Raw genomic sequence first — 17083 nt, forward strand, 5'->3', positions numbered from 1 at the left:
CATCCACAAATCATTAACAGCTTGTTTGGATGGTTGTTAGTTACCGTTTCATAATGTATCGCATAGTATTGCATAATATCATTTTGATGTATATAATATTTGGATAGATTGTATTGTTTGTCATTGTTTCATAATGTCATGCACCAACAATACGAAGAATAAACTTGTAATTTTATAAAGAAAAAGTAAAATACGAGGTAAAATTATAAAAGGTAGAATAACAGATAAAATCAGATTATTTAATTATATAAGGAAGGACAAGATAAGAGAGAAAAATAAGGTAACGACGCAACCACATTAAATCGGTTCAATAGAGTAGCACTTTTTTGAACCGATATGTAGCGACAAATTTAACGATATGATATAATAAAATTTAAGTAACAACCAAAACAAACATTATACTTAAAGTAACAACACAACACAACACAACACAACACAACAGCCATCTAAACAAGCTGTAACTTGGAAGGTCCACCAAGTGCTTGCACTAAATATCAGTGATATATGCAAGACCAACAAATAGATCCACAAAATATCAGATGACATTTTTTTATTATTCACAAAATATCAGATCTCATAGTTTACTTAAGACTGGAGAGGTTAATTATTGTTCCAGTATTTTGATCATCGTAGAGAATCAATATGATTTTACAAGGAGATACACTGTACACGCGGGTAACGCGAGCCATGATTCATTCAAAGTTGCTTACAACGTATAATAAATGCTAAGAACTGGTATTAACAAAGAAATCTAGCCAGGTCCAATCTACCACTTGCAAATGACAAAAACTTGCCAGACAAAAATGAACATGAGATTGCACGCGAGAAAAATATTGGAAAACTATTATTGCCTGTAATAGCCACTCTGATGGGGAGGAGGATGAGGATATGGTGAAGGGGCAGTGTAAGGAGGCCGAGGCATAGCTCCGGGTTGCTGTGGAGGTGCATTATAGTATGGACCCCGCCACCCAGGATATGCAGGTTGGCCATATTCGTGGCTTTGTGGAGGCTGTTGTTGATGCTGAGGATGCGGATATGGTTGACCTTGACCCGGAAAATTGTAAGGCGGTGCAGGCGGTTGTGGAGAACCATAAGGAGGAGTTTGACTATATCCGGACATTGTTGGTTGTTGGGGAGGCTGGTATGTAGGATTTTGGGGTCGAGAGGGATTGGGTATATTTCCAGTATCGGTAGGCAGTTGGGGATTGGCTCTTGGAGCCTGATGAGGCTGCCCAACGGAAGGATAAGCATACCCACCTGAACTTTTACCATCTTGGAAACTGAGACCTGAGATTTGCCTCTGCACCTCTTCCATCATTTCTCGGCACTGTATGCTTCTTGTCATCACAAAATCACTACACTGCTGTTTCACATTAGTGATCGCCTCCTGTACAACAAAAACAAATTTCTATGAATTTCTTTCATTGGGATGTGTAAATGGATCTAAGAAGTTTGACATATTCAGGAAGAATTGCAAAATGACATATCTAGCGGTTTATCCAACTGTGCGTAACTAATATGAATTTTGAAGTGCAGAAATGCAACTTTGAACTATAGGTCACATCCGCCATTCCTGCTCTACCCTAGCCTCACACAAAAAGGAACAAAATAATACGACCATCGACATGTCGAGGTTATACATTGAAAGATCCTTTTCAGTATTACAGGAATAGTTAGTGCTTTGTCAACATTGACTAGCATTACATCAGAAGATCCAAGGGGTTCTTAGACTTGCACATGATAAGGGTAGATTACGATACTGTTGAATTAGGTGAGAATCATGAATGAGACTATAATATCTCAGTGAGATTAGTAGGCTGGGATTGTATAAAATATCATATTACGTTTAATTCATGGATTATGTGAGAGATTATAACTCGATTTTTTCCGGACTACGCCTTGATTTCTATATGAAAATCGGAAAAATGAAGATGCGGTGAGTGAGTTGGTAAAGGACCGTCCAGGGTAGCCTGGGGCAGGTAGGAATAAGGAGGAGTAATGATGTATTAAATGGAATTGTCACAGCCGCAACCCTCTCCAATGGGGGAGTGATTACAATGTAACCCATAGAATTGTCACAATCCCAACCCTCTCAACGGGATAAAATAGGCCCCTAGGAGGATGATTGCATTCCCATGCATACAAGCCAATTGCATTATAATCCCATGGAACCAAATGGAAGCACGAACTCTAATCTAGCTAACCTCATCTCCGCCCGTGCTTCCTCTCCCCCCAGCAGAAATTCTTATATTGCAGACCCAAATGATCCTATATCAAATGAGGAATGTGCTCAGAGGATCCACTGAAAGCAAATGGTCAGAGTCCTCCTCGTCTTGTAAACCAGGTGAGCAAATATTCCACCTCTCCCACCCCCTTACCAAACGACTCTAATAGAAAGAGCAGACCAAAAGAAGATGAAAATTCCAATACCTGAAGTGTTACGTAGAACTTCAATCCCTCATTGATATTTTCCTTGATTTCTCGATATTTTGAAATGGCAGCTTCAATCTGCTTATAGATTCTCTCGTGAGAAGCTGTGACATGGAGAAGAATGAGCTTAGCAAATTAACAGTAACTAGAACATATGAAATCAACAACCCTGCTTGAAGAAATATGAATAAGCTATGCGGAGAAGAAATGTCAAAGTAGATGAATTAGATAAACTAATATAGAATGTAGATGATAAATGGTCAATGTATTACAGTAAAGGTTGACCAGAGCTTCACCGTGTTATTTTAAAACTGACATAGAGGGGAACAAAATTGCACCATCACTTTAAAACGACATCCTGGGGATCTAACTTGTGTGAGTATATCTCCAAGACACATAATGAGCAATAAGAAGTCATTTTGAGATATAAAAAATAGATTGAAAGGATTAGCCCATCTAAACTTAACCCACCCAAGTTATTTAGATAGGACAGAAGAAGTTTGTGTATCAAGAATATCTGCTTCAATGTTCTTCGTAAGACAATGGCAAATGATTACATGGATTAAAAACACACCTTTATAATCCTCAAGATTGAAAATAGAAGCAAACTCCTCATTTTGAGCCTGCAAAAAGAATGCCACGCTGTTAGAGACCATTCAAGGAGATACAGCTTGAATAATGAAGTCCACCGAAAGTAGATTGTTCTTTCCCGATAGAGGGATTCATTTCTCTACATTTGCACGAAGAAACCTCAACATCAAGTATTTCTCGTTCAAAGGAGAAAAATACTAGGTTAAGCATGTCTTTTATAGCATAATCTGTGCATTACAACTCTATAACAACAACAACAACATACCCACAATGGAGACCCGTTCCGTGCATTACAACTCTAAAATATCCAAAACAAGAAAAGAAATACTACAAATTTAACTGCAATTAAGGAAATAACATTTTTTGTATAATCTTCTTTACCCACCCACCCCCCACTTCCAAACGATCTCTTTAGCACTTTCTAGCTACAAAACAAGTTCAAAGGTCAGATTAACTTGTGTAACTCAAAAAAACTTGGAAGGCAAAGACGGCAATAAGTTATGTATCTCAATTAGGGATGTCGTTGTATGACAACTGTAATGTTTATTTCCAGATGGAATGCTATTTCCTTTTATTGGTCAGCGCAAGAAATAAAGATAATCATAGTTTAACACAAAATACCAGGCAATGACACAAGGGATTTATATAAACAAAAAGGAAAATGTCCTGCATTTCTAGCTAAGTTACTTGTAAATAGTATTCTGAAAATCAATCCTGAGCTGACAATAAGGAAACACAACAGGGAACTCCTACTAAGGACTGCAATACATGCACCACAAAATTTACCAGACAAGTATCCCTATGTTAAAGCTCAAGAGAAGCTGCAACCGCCGAAATGGAAAAAAGCTGCAAATCTAGAAAAGGTATATCCCTGGAGAAGACGAAAAAAATTCTGAACCTGAATCTGCAGCAACAATTGTTCTTGTGCCTCAAGGTTTTGAGCAATTTCTTCACAAATATGATCATATTTTGCAATCTCCTTCCTGAAAAGATCCTCATGGGAGCCAGTGGATGTCATCAATTTCGGAAGTATATCATCCTGAGAAATATCATGCAACAGATATAAAAATTGAATTGCATAGTTAGATCCCACAAATCCTGGATAAATGACGAAGCAGAGCAAATACCAACGCACAAAGATGTTGCAAGTGGAACGCAAATGTCAAATAAGCACAAAGGCAAATTCATATTATGCGACCTGTTCTTGAGATGATGAAGCGCAAACTAATGCCAGTGAGTAGTCTTAAACCTATGTCTCCCCATTTGATAAAAAGCCCGATCTATCCCTCTTCTTCATATACTCAGAAAGAATTTCCTTTTGATTTACCAAGGAAATGGAATTTGCGAGATCACATTCTGATACATAATTAAAAGAAACTGCATGACCAAATTAGCCTCCCTCCCCCACCCAACAATGAGATTCTCAGTCAATGAAGAAATTCCCCCTTTTTTCTTTGAACGGGTAAAGGGTTAATGAAGAGCTTCCCTTGATGTGATTAAGCAAACTATACATTTTGAATTCGTAAAAAAAATATATCTTAAGCCTAACTCAACTCCAAAAGTTAGCTCATTAGATGAAGATTGCCAAAGACTATATAAGGAACAACAACCCATTCCCTCAATCAATGTGGGACATCCTAACATCCCCTACACGCCCTGGATCAGACATCTAGAGCGTGCACAATGTAACAATTGATGCCCAACAATGGGTAAACCAAGAACAAGGATAGTTCTAATTCTAATAGCATGTAAATAAATGGGTATTGAGCCCAACTCAACCCAAAACTAGCTAATGAGGCGAGAATTGCCAAGACAATATACGGAGACAACAGTCCATTCCCCTAACCAATGTGGAATATTCAAACAAAACGAAAAGACCGGCTCTTATTCCTATTTTTAGGAGTAGATTAAAGGGCTTATCACATCTCCTACTGCTGCTCTCGCCCCGTCACCCACCAATCAGATGAGCAAATATGAATCTGTTGGACAAAAAGCCAATCCACCGATGGAATAACCTGCACAAGGTGAATTACCTAATCCAAGGATTCATTCAGGGTGGCCAACAACAAGTGAGATCTCACAACAAATATATTTGTCGATGGCCTGTATCATTCAAGTACTATATTATTTATATCATGCTAGACCTCTTGCAGAAATGCAGGGTAAGGCTGCGTACAATAGACCCTTGTGGTCCGGTCCTTCCCCGAACCCTGCGCATAGCGGGAGCTTAGTGCACCGGGCTGCCCTTATATCATGTTGTGAGAAAGCACGGGAGAAAATATTCTTGATTAATATTGACAATGATAAAATGAGCCCTATATATATAATAAATGTCCTACTCCTAATACATATGGGATTAGGGTTATTTACTACTATTTAATTATCAAACTAACACTCCCCCTCAAGCTGGTGCATATAAATCATATGTATCGAGCTTGTTACATATATAACTAATACAAGGACCAGTGAGAGACTTGGTGAAAATATCAGCAAGCTGATCATTCGACTTCACAAATTTTGTAGCAATATCTCCCGAGAGTATCTTTTCTCTAACAAAGTGACTGTCAATCTTGGTGTGTGTAGTTCTCTCATGGAACACTGGATTTGACGCAATATGAAGAGCAGCTTGATTATCACACACAAGTCTCATCTCACTAATCTCACCAAATTTCAACTCCTTGACCAACTATTTGATCCAAATTAGCTCACATGTCGCCATAGTCATTGCTCGATATTCTGCTTCTGCACTAGACCGAGCAACCACATTCCGTTTCTTGCTCTTCTAAGACACCAAATTTCCTCCTACTAAGACACAATATTCAGACGTAGAACGTCTATCAGAAGGTGATCCTGCCCAATCAGCATCTGAGTATCCAATGATCTGCTCATGGCCTAGATCCTCAAACAATAAGCCTTAGCCGGGAGCTGATTTTATATATCGAAGAATGCGGACAACTGCATCCCAATGATTATCACAGGGAGAATCCATAAACTGACTCACAACACTCACAGGAAAGGAAATGTCAGGTCTAGTCACTGTGAGGTAATTTAATTTACCAACCAACCGCTCATATCTTGCAGGATCGCTAAGAGGCTCTCCCTGTCCTGACAGAAGTTTAGAATTCGGATCCATCGGAGTGTCAACAGGTTTACAACCTGCCATTCCTGTCTCCTCAAGAATATCTAAGGCATACTTCCGTTGTGAGATCACAATACCTGAGCTAGACTGAGCGACCTCAATACCCAGAAAATACTTTAATCTGTCCAGATCCTTAGTCTGAAAGTGTTGAAAGAGATGTTGCTTCAACTTACTAATACCATCCTGATCATTGGCGGTAATAACAATATCGTCAACATAAACGACCATATAAATACAGAGATTTGAAGCAGAATGTCGATAAAATTCAATAAAATTCAGAGTGATCAGCTTCACTACGAGTCATGCCAAACTCCTGAATAACTGTGCTGAACTTACCAAACCAAGCTCGAGGAGACTGCTTTAGACCATAAAGGGATCAACACAACCGACATACAAGACCACTAGACTCCCCCTGAGCAACAAAACCAGGTGGTTGCTCCATATAAACCTCATTCTCAAGGTCACCGTGAAGAAAAGCATTCTTAATGTCCAACTGATAGAGAGGCAAATGGCGAACATCAACCATGGATAGAAAAAGGCGGACTGATGCAATTTTAGCCACGGGAGAGAAAGTATCACTGTAATCGAGTCTAAATATCTGAGTATATCCTTTGGTAACAAGACGAGCCTTAAGTCGATCAACCTGGCCATCTGGACCAACTTTGACTGCATACCCCCAACGACAACCAACAGTCGATTCCCATAGGGAGAGGAACAAGCTCCCAAGTACCACTCGTATGTAAAACAGACATCTCGTCAATCATAGCCTGTCGCCATCCGGGATGAGACAGTGCTTCACTTGTAGACTTAGGGATGGAAACAGAGGACAAAGATGACACAAATGCACAATGGGATGATGAGAGACGATGGTAACTTAAACCGACATAATGAGGATTAGGATTAAGTGTGGATCGTATACCTTTTCGTAGTGCAATTGGTTGATTAAGAGGAGACAAGTCTGCAGTATTAGCAGGGTCAGGTGCAGGACGTGAATCAACTGGGCCTGATGCTTGGGGCGGACGACGATGATAAGTCAGGAGTAGTGGAGCTGTAGAAGGTTGAACTGGACTAGGTGGTGGCACTGGAGTTATAGTTGGTGGAACTGGACTAGGTGGTGGCACCAGAGCTATAGTTGGTGGAACTGGACTCGGTGGTGACACTGGAGCTATAGGTGGTGGAGCTGCAACTGGAACTATAGGCGGTGGAGCTATGGAGGAAGATGAATGGGAGATAGGGACTGAATTTCCAAAAGAAGGAGCGGGTAGCACCTCAGAAATATCTAAGTGGTTAACTGGACCTGTGAAGTATGATTGGGTTTCAAAGAAGGTAATATCAACAGACATAAGAAATTGCTGAAGGTCAAGAAAATAACATCGATATCCCTTTTGCGTTCTGGAGTAACCCAGAAATATGCACTTAAGAGCACGAGGAGCTAACTTATCTTTTCCTGGAGTAAGGTCATGAACAAAGCACGTACTCCCAAAGACACGGGGTGGAAGAGAGAACAAAGGTAAGTGGGGAAACAGTACAGAGAATGAAACTTGATTTTGGATAGCTGAAGATGGCATACGATTAATAAGATAACAAGATGTAAGAACTACATCCCCCAAAAACGCAGCGGAACATGAGATTGTATGAGTAGGGTACGAGCAGTTTCAATAAGATGTATATTCTTTCTTTCAGCTACCCCATTTTGTTGGGATGTATACAGACAAGATGTTTGATGAATAATCCCATGGGAGTTCATGAACTGCTGAAATGGGGAAGACAAATACTCTAGGGCATTATCACTACAAAATGTGCGGATAGAAACCCCAAATTGATTCTGAATTTCAGCGTGGAAGGTCTGGAAAATAGAAAACAACTTAGATCGATTTTTCATCAAAAATATCCAAGTGCACCTGGAATAATCATCAATGAAACTGACAAAGTAGCGGAATCCTAAAGTAGAACTAACCCGACTAGGACCCCAAACATCTGAATTGACTAAAGTAAAGCTGACTCTACTCGATTATCAAGACGCCGCGGGAAATGGGAGCGGGTATGCTTACCGAGCTGACACGACTCACACTCTAGAGTGGACAAGTGAGATAAGCCAGGTACCATTTTCTGAAGTTCTGACAAACTAGGATGTCCTAACCGTTTATGTAATAAATCTGGTGAATCAGTAACGGGACAAGTTATTGGAGGAAGACAAGATGCGAGTCCATGTGATTTTGCAAGGATAAGGTAATAAAGTCCATCTGATTCACGTCCGGTACCAATGATCCGCCCTGTACTGCGTTCCTGTATAAAAACAAGGTCATCAAGAAATAAAACAGCAGATTTAAGTGATTTGGCTAAGCGACTAACGGCTATGAGATTAAAAGGACTACCAGGAACATAAAGAACTGAGTCTAAAGGTAAGGAAGGAAGTGGACTTGCTTGACCTATTGCAGTTGCCATGGCTTGGGACCCATTGGCTTGAGACCCATTGGCCATTGTGACTGTTGGAAGAGATTGAGAATATGAGATACTAGTGAAAAGAGATTTGTTACCTGAAATATGATCAGATGCACCTGAATCAATGACCCAAGACTCAGAAGGTGAAGATTGGGAGACACCAGCCATGCTACTATTTGTTGGAACAACGGAGGTTAATCCTGAAGATGTCTGTTTACGTGCTTTGTACGGAAGGAATTCAATATAATCCGGTAAAGAAACCATTTGGATTGGATTTAATGCATTCGATCCAACGAATTGCGAGTCTAAGGCTTCTAATAAGAATGACACTATAATGTTCACGTCGGAAAAGGTCAGAAAATTGTTTGGAAATCACTGTTTCACTGTTATTGTTAACCGGAAACACGGTAGCTTGCCGGAAAATAAAAAAATCGTCGGAATCTGATGTAAACTTGATGGGTAGGCTCGGAAAAGCAAGACGATTACACTGTCCAAAAGAAATTTTTTGAAATTCTGGCCCGAACAGCCCTCACGCATCGGCGCATGGGACAGACGCGCCGGCGGCGGCAGAACTCCGGCAGGCCCGTGGGGGCGCGTGGGTGAGTGTTTTCAGGTGGTTTTTTCTGGGGTTTGGTTGCCTATCTCTTGGGGACCTTTTGGCGGTGTTGGATTTTGCACAACACTGATAATTAGTGACTTTGACGCAAATAGTCACTTAGGCCACCGGAAAATCTCACAATGACTGAGTTCTTTCTTCCCGGATGTCACTGAAATGACGCACAACGATCTATTCTCACCAAAGCTCTGATACCATGTGAGAAAGCATGGGAGAAAATATTCTTGATTAATATTGACAATGATATAATGAGCCCTATATATATATAATACATGTCCTACTCCTAATACATATGAGATTAGGGTTATTTACTACTATTTAACTATCACACTAACACATGTTAATAAACTCAATAATCACGGAGCAACAAATTAAGAGGATAGGCACTAGCAAAGAGTTATATCTTCATCACTTCCTAGAATGAAAGAGATCACACTTGTTTAACCCTCCTAGAAAAATTAATGAACCAAAGATGGAGAAAGTTTCATCCTGAAAAAAATGTCCACATCTACCTAATAGAATTCAACTTTGCAGAGCATATAGTTCAAAAAGAATCTTGTTATACCTTCCTCTTCATCTCTTTCAGCATATCTTCCAGTCCAGCCCGCTGAGCACCAAGAGTTTCTAAATGCCTCTGCAAATTTAAGCAACAAAGACTTCAGAGAGTCCACTCGAATAATTTAAGTAGCAACAGCATAAAGCTTCTACATCGAAATAAGACAAATAACTCTTTCCAAGGCAGATTGGCGTGAAGTTCTGAAGTGTTTTCTACAGTTTATATATCTAAAAAATTTACAGACCATTTCCTTCGGCAATTTTTAAAATCGTTTTGTAACATGTATAATATCCTAAACACTTCATATTACTTTGTACCCAAAAAAGATCCTTGCACTGTACAGTTGATTTCATATTCAAAGACAACTTCTCAATCGCAAAATGGGCATTAAAGGATTTCAAACTAGAAATAATGGGCAGTAAGTACTCAAAAATCATCCATGAAAGTTGCTTTGAAGTTCAAAGTATGATGATGTTCAATTTTATATTATTAATATTCACTAACAAAAAAATTTAATGCACAACTGCGACATCAATTTTCAAATTGTCTACTTGTAACAAGAAAAGAAAACCGAGAAGAAAATTACACACTTCTCAAACTGAATGAACATATGCTTGTTTGTTTATTTTTGTTTGGATAAGGGAAACAATGCTTTTACACCAAAATAAGGCGATGATATATACATTGACCAGTAAGGCCTTCCGACAGAACAGGTTTTAGTCACTCAAGAAACATGGTTGCAACATAAAGCATCGGCTAAGAAACACAACAAAACCAAATAACACAAAATGTAGCCACACTAGTTCATATTACCAAGCTCTGCTTCAGAGCCCCCACAATGGCATCTTCAGTGGCGTCCAAAGACATTATTGGTCTTGCCAAGGTTGGAAGAGCAGATTCGATCTGTCAAAGGGAAAAATGCATGTGCCAGGAATTAGCTTGTCCTCAATATAAATAATAGTGTTCACATTGTAAGCACTGGATTCAGTGATGAAGTTTTGCAATAATAACATGATGTACATGCACAGTAAACCACAGATTGAGCCAAGTCCCAAACATGAGATCAAAATCAATGACCAAAGGCTACAACTCTAGTAGCATTTTAACATGATGCAAAACCTTTAAAGTGAACAGTGACAGAAGCTTCCAAATATATAGTATGGAAGCATCGGGCGTCTTACTAAGCCCTCGCAGTGGTACAAGCTTGCCAGTTTATCAAATTCACTATCTCCATTGCCAGATAGATTTTGATAACTAACCTCGAAAGTACCACCTAATACTATGAGTCTACCTACAAATAAATACAAGAGCTAGACCGTTTGATTATTTTTATGTGCATTGATGAGTCAAGCCCGTGACAAAGCCGGGTAACAACTTGAAGTGGCCAGATGAGACATTACACGACTAGTTATGCAAAATTAGGTTAAGAAAAGGTTTTAAATGATAAATACATACTGGATGGCGGTCAAGGATTGACATGAGTGCTGCATGATCCCTTACTGATCGCTCAATCCTGGCATCACTTTCTGCAGCTTGCTTCAGGTTAGCTGCAAACCTATTTAACCTGTCCAGCAAGTTCTTTGTTAAGGTAGTAGATTGAGGCCTTGTCCATCGTGTTCCGAATTGAGTTCTAAATTGTGCATCTTCTGTTGCTTCTTTTTGCAAATGTTCCTCGGTCTGCACCAGCAACTCCTGGTTCACCCTCTTCAAGTCTCTGAGTTGCTGCAGCTCAGCAGCCAAACCAGCAGGACCACCACAAATTTGCACTGCCTCTACATCTTCTTTTAAGGCCACAGGTAGAGATGAATTCCCATCCAAAGCAAGAATAGAATCAGGTAAGTCCATTTCTCTGAGCCTCACTCGAGCTAGCTCGCTCCCCTGTTGTAACTTCTCGGCTTGAGTCCTGATGACGTCATCAACCATCTCAGTGTACCTAGAAAGAGCTTTAGCACTGTTGTCTGGGACAAGACTTGCAAACATCTTCTCCTTGCTAGCATCCAGAACATCATTCATCTGCATAGGCTTGACCAAGGAAAATGCTGGAAGTGGTGACAGAGAACTGGCTGGTGGAACCCTCATGAGGTAGACTCTATCATTTTCCTTCATAGCCCTCTCCAAGTTTAGATTTAAACTAGCTTCTAGCTTATTCATTGCATCCAAGAGCTGCTGTGCTGCTCCCCTTGGAGATGTTTTTCTTGCCTCAGACAAGGCATTGACCCCGCTCTTCAACCTTGCAATTTCCTCCGCAATTTCTTCTTTCTCATGGAGCTCTAAACTGTACCTATAACAGGCCTCGGCATAAAATAGTGCTGCCTTAAGTTGAACGTGAGCTAGCCAAGCCTTGTCAAAGTGCTGGTTCAGAGGTGCAACACTTAATGCTGCCAAAGCTTCCTCATAAAACAATCCAACCTGTGATAGAACATTCATTTTATTTTAACATCAATGCTGCATCAATTGCTACATCCACGCACTTGAGTAAGATCCAATTCAAATATTCTAATGGTTTGGCCAAATTATGATAATTTACAACTTATAAGCTAAATATGTGTTGAGATGTTATTTACAGGGAGCATTGGTGCAACGATGAAGTTGTCTCTGTGTGACCTGTAGGTCACGAATTCGAACCGTGGAATTCCACTAATGCTTGCATTAGGGTGGACTATCTACATCACACTATTGGGGCGCAACCCTTCTCCAGACCCTGCATGAATGTGGGATGCTTTGTGCACCGGGCTGCTTTTTTTCTTATGCTATTTAGAGGGAATAACATGTGCAATAAACTAAGAACCAAAATTTTAAAGGAACTAGGCAAACCCCAACTCATACATGCCTTCTCCAGTGAACTATTTAGAGTTTGAACTTAAAATTCGAAACAAACAAATCCAATAAGAAATTCTTCTTACCAAACCCTGACTCTCAGGATGCATACGCCAACAAACCTGTAGAATAGCCTTTTATAATTCATAGATGAGTTTATTCTGACCAAACTTCAATCCTAGCCTTATTACATCTAGGAATGCTGAGGATTGTCATTACTACTTATCAGAAATGTGTGCACATTAAAATACAAAAGTTGCACAAACCCTAGGAAATTCCCTTGCTGGCTAATAAATATTACCTACTAATTATCTTATGAAGGTTTTAATTCCAAAAAAAAGAGAAGAAATCTTGTAAACTTGCGACCTAACAATGATGTACAGCAATGTGACAAATGTCAAGAACTCAACTCAATCTCACAATAATTTTTTTTTCTTTATAAGTAAATCTCATACAGCAGTTATTAAGTGGCTATTTTAAAAGAGATAGAAAAATAAACCTGTCTTGAAATCTTTGCACAGACACCAGGAGTGTTTCCCTTAGCAATGCTATTCTCAAAAACACACTCCTGCGCCTGAGCCAACATAAGTCTTTCCAGCATCCCAGCACATTCGACTGAGACATCAACAGTGGTTGAGCTACCCATTGATGCCTTCATTGCCACATTGTCTCTCAAGAAGGCAAATGCCCCAGCAGCAGCAATAAAGGAATGTGATGCTTGCCTTCGCCCCTCAACTGATGAACGATCAAAACCTAACCCCATCTGACTGTGCACTGCCCCAAGATTGAACAGAACTGCAGCTTTTTCTACGTAGACGAAAAAAATAATCAGTGCAAATGCACGACAAGATGAAAATACTTCGAGCTTAACATTGATTTCTCTAAACTCGTAAGAATTAAGAAAGACGTAACCCTATTTCTTTATCGAGTGGTAAATATAGATATATTGTGCAAAGATGAACGATCAAAACCTAACCCCATCTGAATGTAAGTAGACTGAAATGGGCTCGTAAGATTCATAAAGCCGGCCTAAACTAATATGAGAGTGAGAAGCAGTTGATTGATAACACCCTTAAAACGAATAGCTAACCCAGGCCAATGGGACAATCTCTAAGTTCCAGAGAGTACAGAATTTAAAGTTGATCAAATAGCGAACGGAAAATCCAGGAACATTATCACTAACTCCATATTGCGAGATGGTTAATTAATTCAGTTTAGTAAAAGGGAAAGGAGACCATTTTAGAAGCTCAGAGAAGGTGTGTAAAAATAGAAAGTTGTACCTCGCGCAATATCAATTTTACAATGAACAAGAATCAAAACAATAAAAACAAAAGGACACAAAATTTCAAGACCCAATTGAACAAACGTTGCAAATTTTGAAGATCCAATTGAATTAAATTACTAAATACTGAACTAGTAGAAGCTCACAGCAAGTATACAGAAATAGAAAGTTGTACCATACGCATTATCAATTGTACAATGAACAAGAATCAAGCAATAAAACAAAAAAAACACAAAATTTGAAGACCCAATTAAACAAAAGTTGCAAAATTTCAAGACCTAATTGAATTAAATTACTAAATAGTGAACAGCTAAAAAGCTCACAGCAAGTAATAGCATAAGAAAGTAGTAACCTGCACATCACCAATTGTACAATGAAGAAAAAGACGATCTTCAGACCCAATTTCACAAAATTGCAGAAATAACATACCTAAATGAATATTCTGCTGAGCAGCTTTGTATTTGTTCTTGAAAGCATCAAACCAAGTAAAAGTAACAGAATTAATATGGTCTTGATCAGGCGAAATAGGGAACCGAGACTCAACAGCACAAAGGGCTTTATAGTAATTTTGCAAAAGGTCACGACGAGCAGGAAGAGACGATGATGAATCAGTGGAACCCGCACGTTCGATATCGGAACGATATTCCTTAAGGGTTTGTAAATCATCTTCGAGATTTTGAGCTTCACGTTCGGAGTAGTTGTAGACTATGTAGTTTCGGAGTGGACGGTAGAGATCGAGTGATACTGTTTTTTTCTCAGAGATTGAGAGCATCACGTTGGTTGTTGACGACGGTGCCGCCATGGTTGCGGTGGTGTTTGACGGTGGTTGATAGGAAGTTTGTGTGTAGATAGAGTTTTTTTGGGTTATATATATGTTTGGGAAGAAGGAGATGAAGTCAATGGAAGCCTAGGTGAAGAAATCAAGACGTGTAATTTGGTGCAAATGTTTTTCTTTTCTTTTCTTAGTTGAAAAGGAAGAGATCAAAGTGAAGCTGCTGGCATTTGGGGTTGGGCGAGGATGCAGAGTAATAAGTTTGAGTTTTTCCTTTTTCTTTTTTGGCGAAAATAGGAAAATAATCATATTAATACAAAATTAAAAAAAAATTACAAGCTTGCTGTTGCATTCTCTAGAGTATAGTTATATTTTTCGCGTTACTTTATGCATTCTCTAGAGTATAATCGTATTTGTGGGAGCCAAAGTTGCAAGGTAAACAATTACAAAATCACCTCTAGAATAATAAATCTTCCCATCATGATTAATTCAAATATGAGGCAACAAGACGGAGTTGCTGGATTTTGAGAGAAACCGAGAAAAGGTAAGGAAATAAAGTTATGAAGAGGGCTAGGGGTTTTATTCGATAAGGCTATGTCGAGAAATGAAATAATATTAGATATTAAACAATAAAAATTTTGGTCAAACTAAAATTGCTTATAATTTTCTTTTTGTCAAAACGAGTAAAGTCTTATTTATACATTGACAAATCAAAAGAGCCACGAGTTTCATATACATGCCATATGGGAAATTGTTTATCCCAATATACTTCGTCATGTACTAAAGTCTTTGAAAAACTAGCTAGAAGGTGACTACACCTATTTTTATTCTTTCTAATAAAGAAGAAGCGAACTACATCTAAGTTGTTCCTAAGATGACCAATGTCTTTATATACGTTTTGCACAGAACAAAGAGATTAATCGAGTCCATGTAATATGAGTACCAATTCCTTCGCATCTATTAGGATATGAATCTTTCTCCATTCTTTACAAACTGCAATCTACAATGTCTCTTTAAGAAAAGTGCTTATAAGTTGATAAGTACTTTTAAGTACTAAATACTTTTAATTTTATCGAACGCGAATAAATTGAAAAGTACTTATAAGGTGATCGATTGAAGTACTTTTAAGCTCAGGCAAACAATCTCTTACTCCAATTTACCCCTTTATATACCTTAAAATATGGCTGAATAGCTGATCATGAGGACAAGGAAGAGGAAAAGTGCAAGTGCATTTCTATAGAATCTAGTTGATGTAATAGGACTTCTCAGATACGACATCTTTAAATAGTACGGAGATGAGTTGAAATTTGTCACGTATCTGTGAAAATATCTACTCCTATCTTTGTAAATAAGAAAAAAAAAAAAAAAAGCACCAGGTGGAAGAGGGAGAAAGTTCATAGGATGACTAGGAAGCTCGTGGATTAATAGTTTGCCCCTTTACTGAAATGATACAACTTAAAACTAGGAAAATGTGATAGAAATTGGACCGAACTCTCTGTGGACCGTCTAGGTGTTGGGTTTAATCTTGGTTAGCTTAAAATAAAGAGTAAATGAAAAATTGAGGGAAAAAATAAAATATTTGAATTTTCCTTCTTGATAAAGGGACATTGTCCCATATAAGAAGAGAAAAAGAGTTTTGATGGGTATATATATAATTACTTTTTTTCTAGCTCTTAAAGAGTTAAGAAGATGGCAAGCCTCGCACCGTCGTTGTCGCTAAATTAATTTTCCTCCGCAATTGAGTTTTCCGTTTTATTTTGCATAAATAGCCATTTACGTAATGGCCATTCTTTTGCAAACAGTCATAACAGTCACTTTGAAGAGTTGCACCTCTTCATTTAAACCCAACCTTCCTCCGCAATTGATTTTTCCGTTTTATTTTGCGTAAATAGTCATTTATGTAATGGTCATTCTTATGCAAACAGTCATAACAATCACTCTGAAAGTTGTACCTCTTCGTTTAAACCCAACCTATTGGCTATAAATAGCATACCATTCCCTCAGATTTTCCTTACGAAATTCTGAAATCTCCTTCTTTCTTCTGCATTATTTTAACTACAAAGAAAGCAACAGTGAGTGTGATTTGCTACCGATCATTGTGTTCGCCGAAACATTGGGGGTTTGAAGTACCGCTACACCAGTGTGTAATCCGTTCTATCCTGGGAAGAAATAATCCATAACGCGGGTACTAGGAGGGGATTAAGTTCCTTAAGGAAATACTGTAAATTTAGTGGGCTCGGATTGATTTCTATCTTCTACATTTCTGTTTATATGTTATTTTTCTTCTCCATAATTATTTTACAAATACAGTATACTAACAAGCTTAAGGAACTTACTTTTATATTTTGTATTTTTGTTATACATACTGTCATGGAGACTAAAACCTGTGTGGTTTTCTATCCCGTTTTGGAGATTAAAGCCTTCGTAGTTTTCTACTC

At 38.6% G+C, this 17083-nt stretch overlaps 1 protein-coding gene across 1 annotated transcript; it reads right to left on the reverse strand.

Moving 5' to 3' along the window:
- Positions 1–520: 520 nt before the first annotated feature.
- LOC104210763 (vacuolar-sorting protein BRO1-like) lies at positions 521–14831 on the reverse strand. Its single transcript, XM_009759725.2, has 9 exons — positions 14303–14831; positions 13091–13398; positions 11230–12183; positions 10588–10677; positions 9784–9852; positions 3920–4060; positions 3005–3053; positions 2431–2534; positions 521–1387 (listed from the first exon to the last, which is right to left on the reverse strand). Exons 1-9 carry the CDS (start codon positions 14673–14675, stop codon positions 845–847), a joined length of 2631 nt encoding a protein of 876 aa, XP_009758027.1. The 5' UTR covers positions 14676–14831; the 3' UTR covers positions 521–844.
- Positions 14832–17083: the final 2252 nt, after the last annotated feature.

Source organism: Nicotiana sylvestris, chromosome 4 (assembly GCF_000393655.2).
Source record: "Nicotiana sylvestris chromosome 4, ASM39365v2, whole genome shotgun sequence".
NCBI classification, from domain to species: domain Eukaryota; kingdom Viridiplantae; phylum Streptophyta; class Magnoliopsida; order Solanales; family Solanaceae; genus Nicotiana; species Nicotiana sylvestris.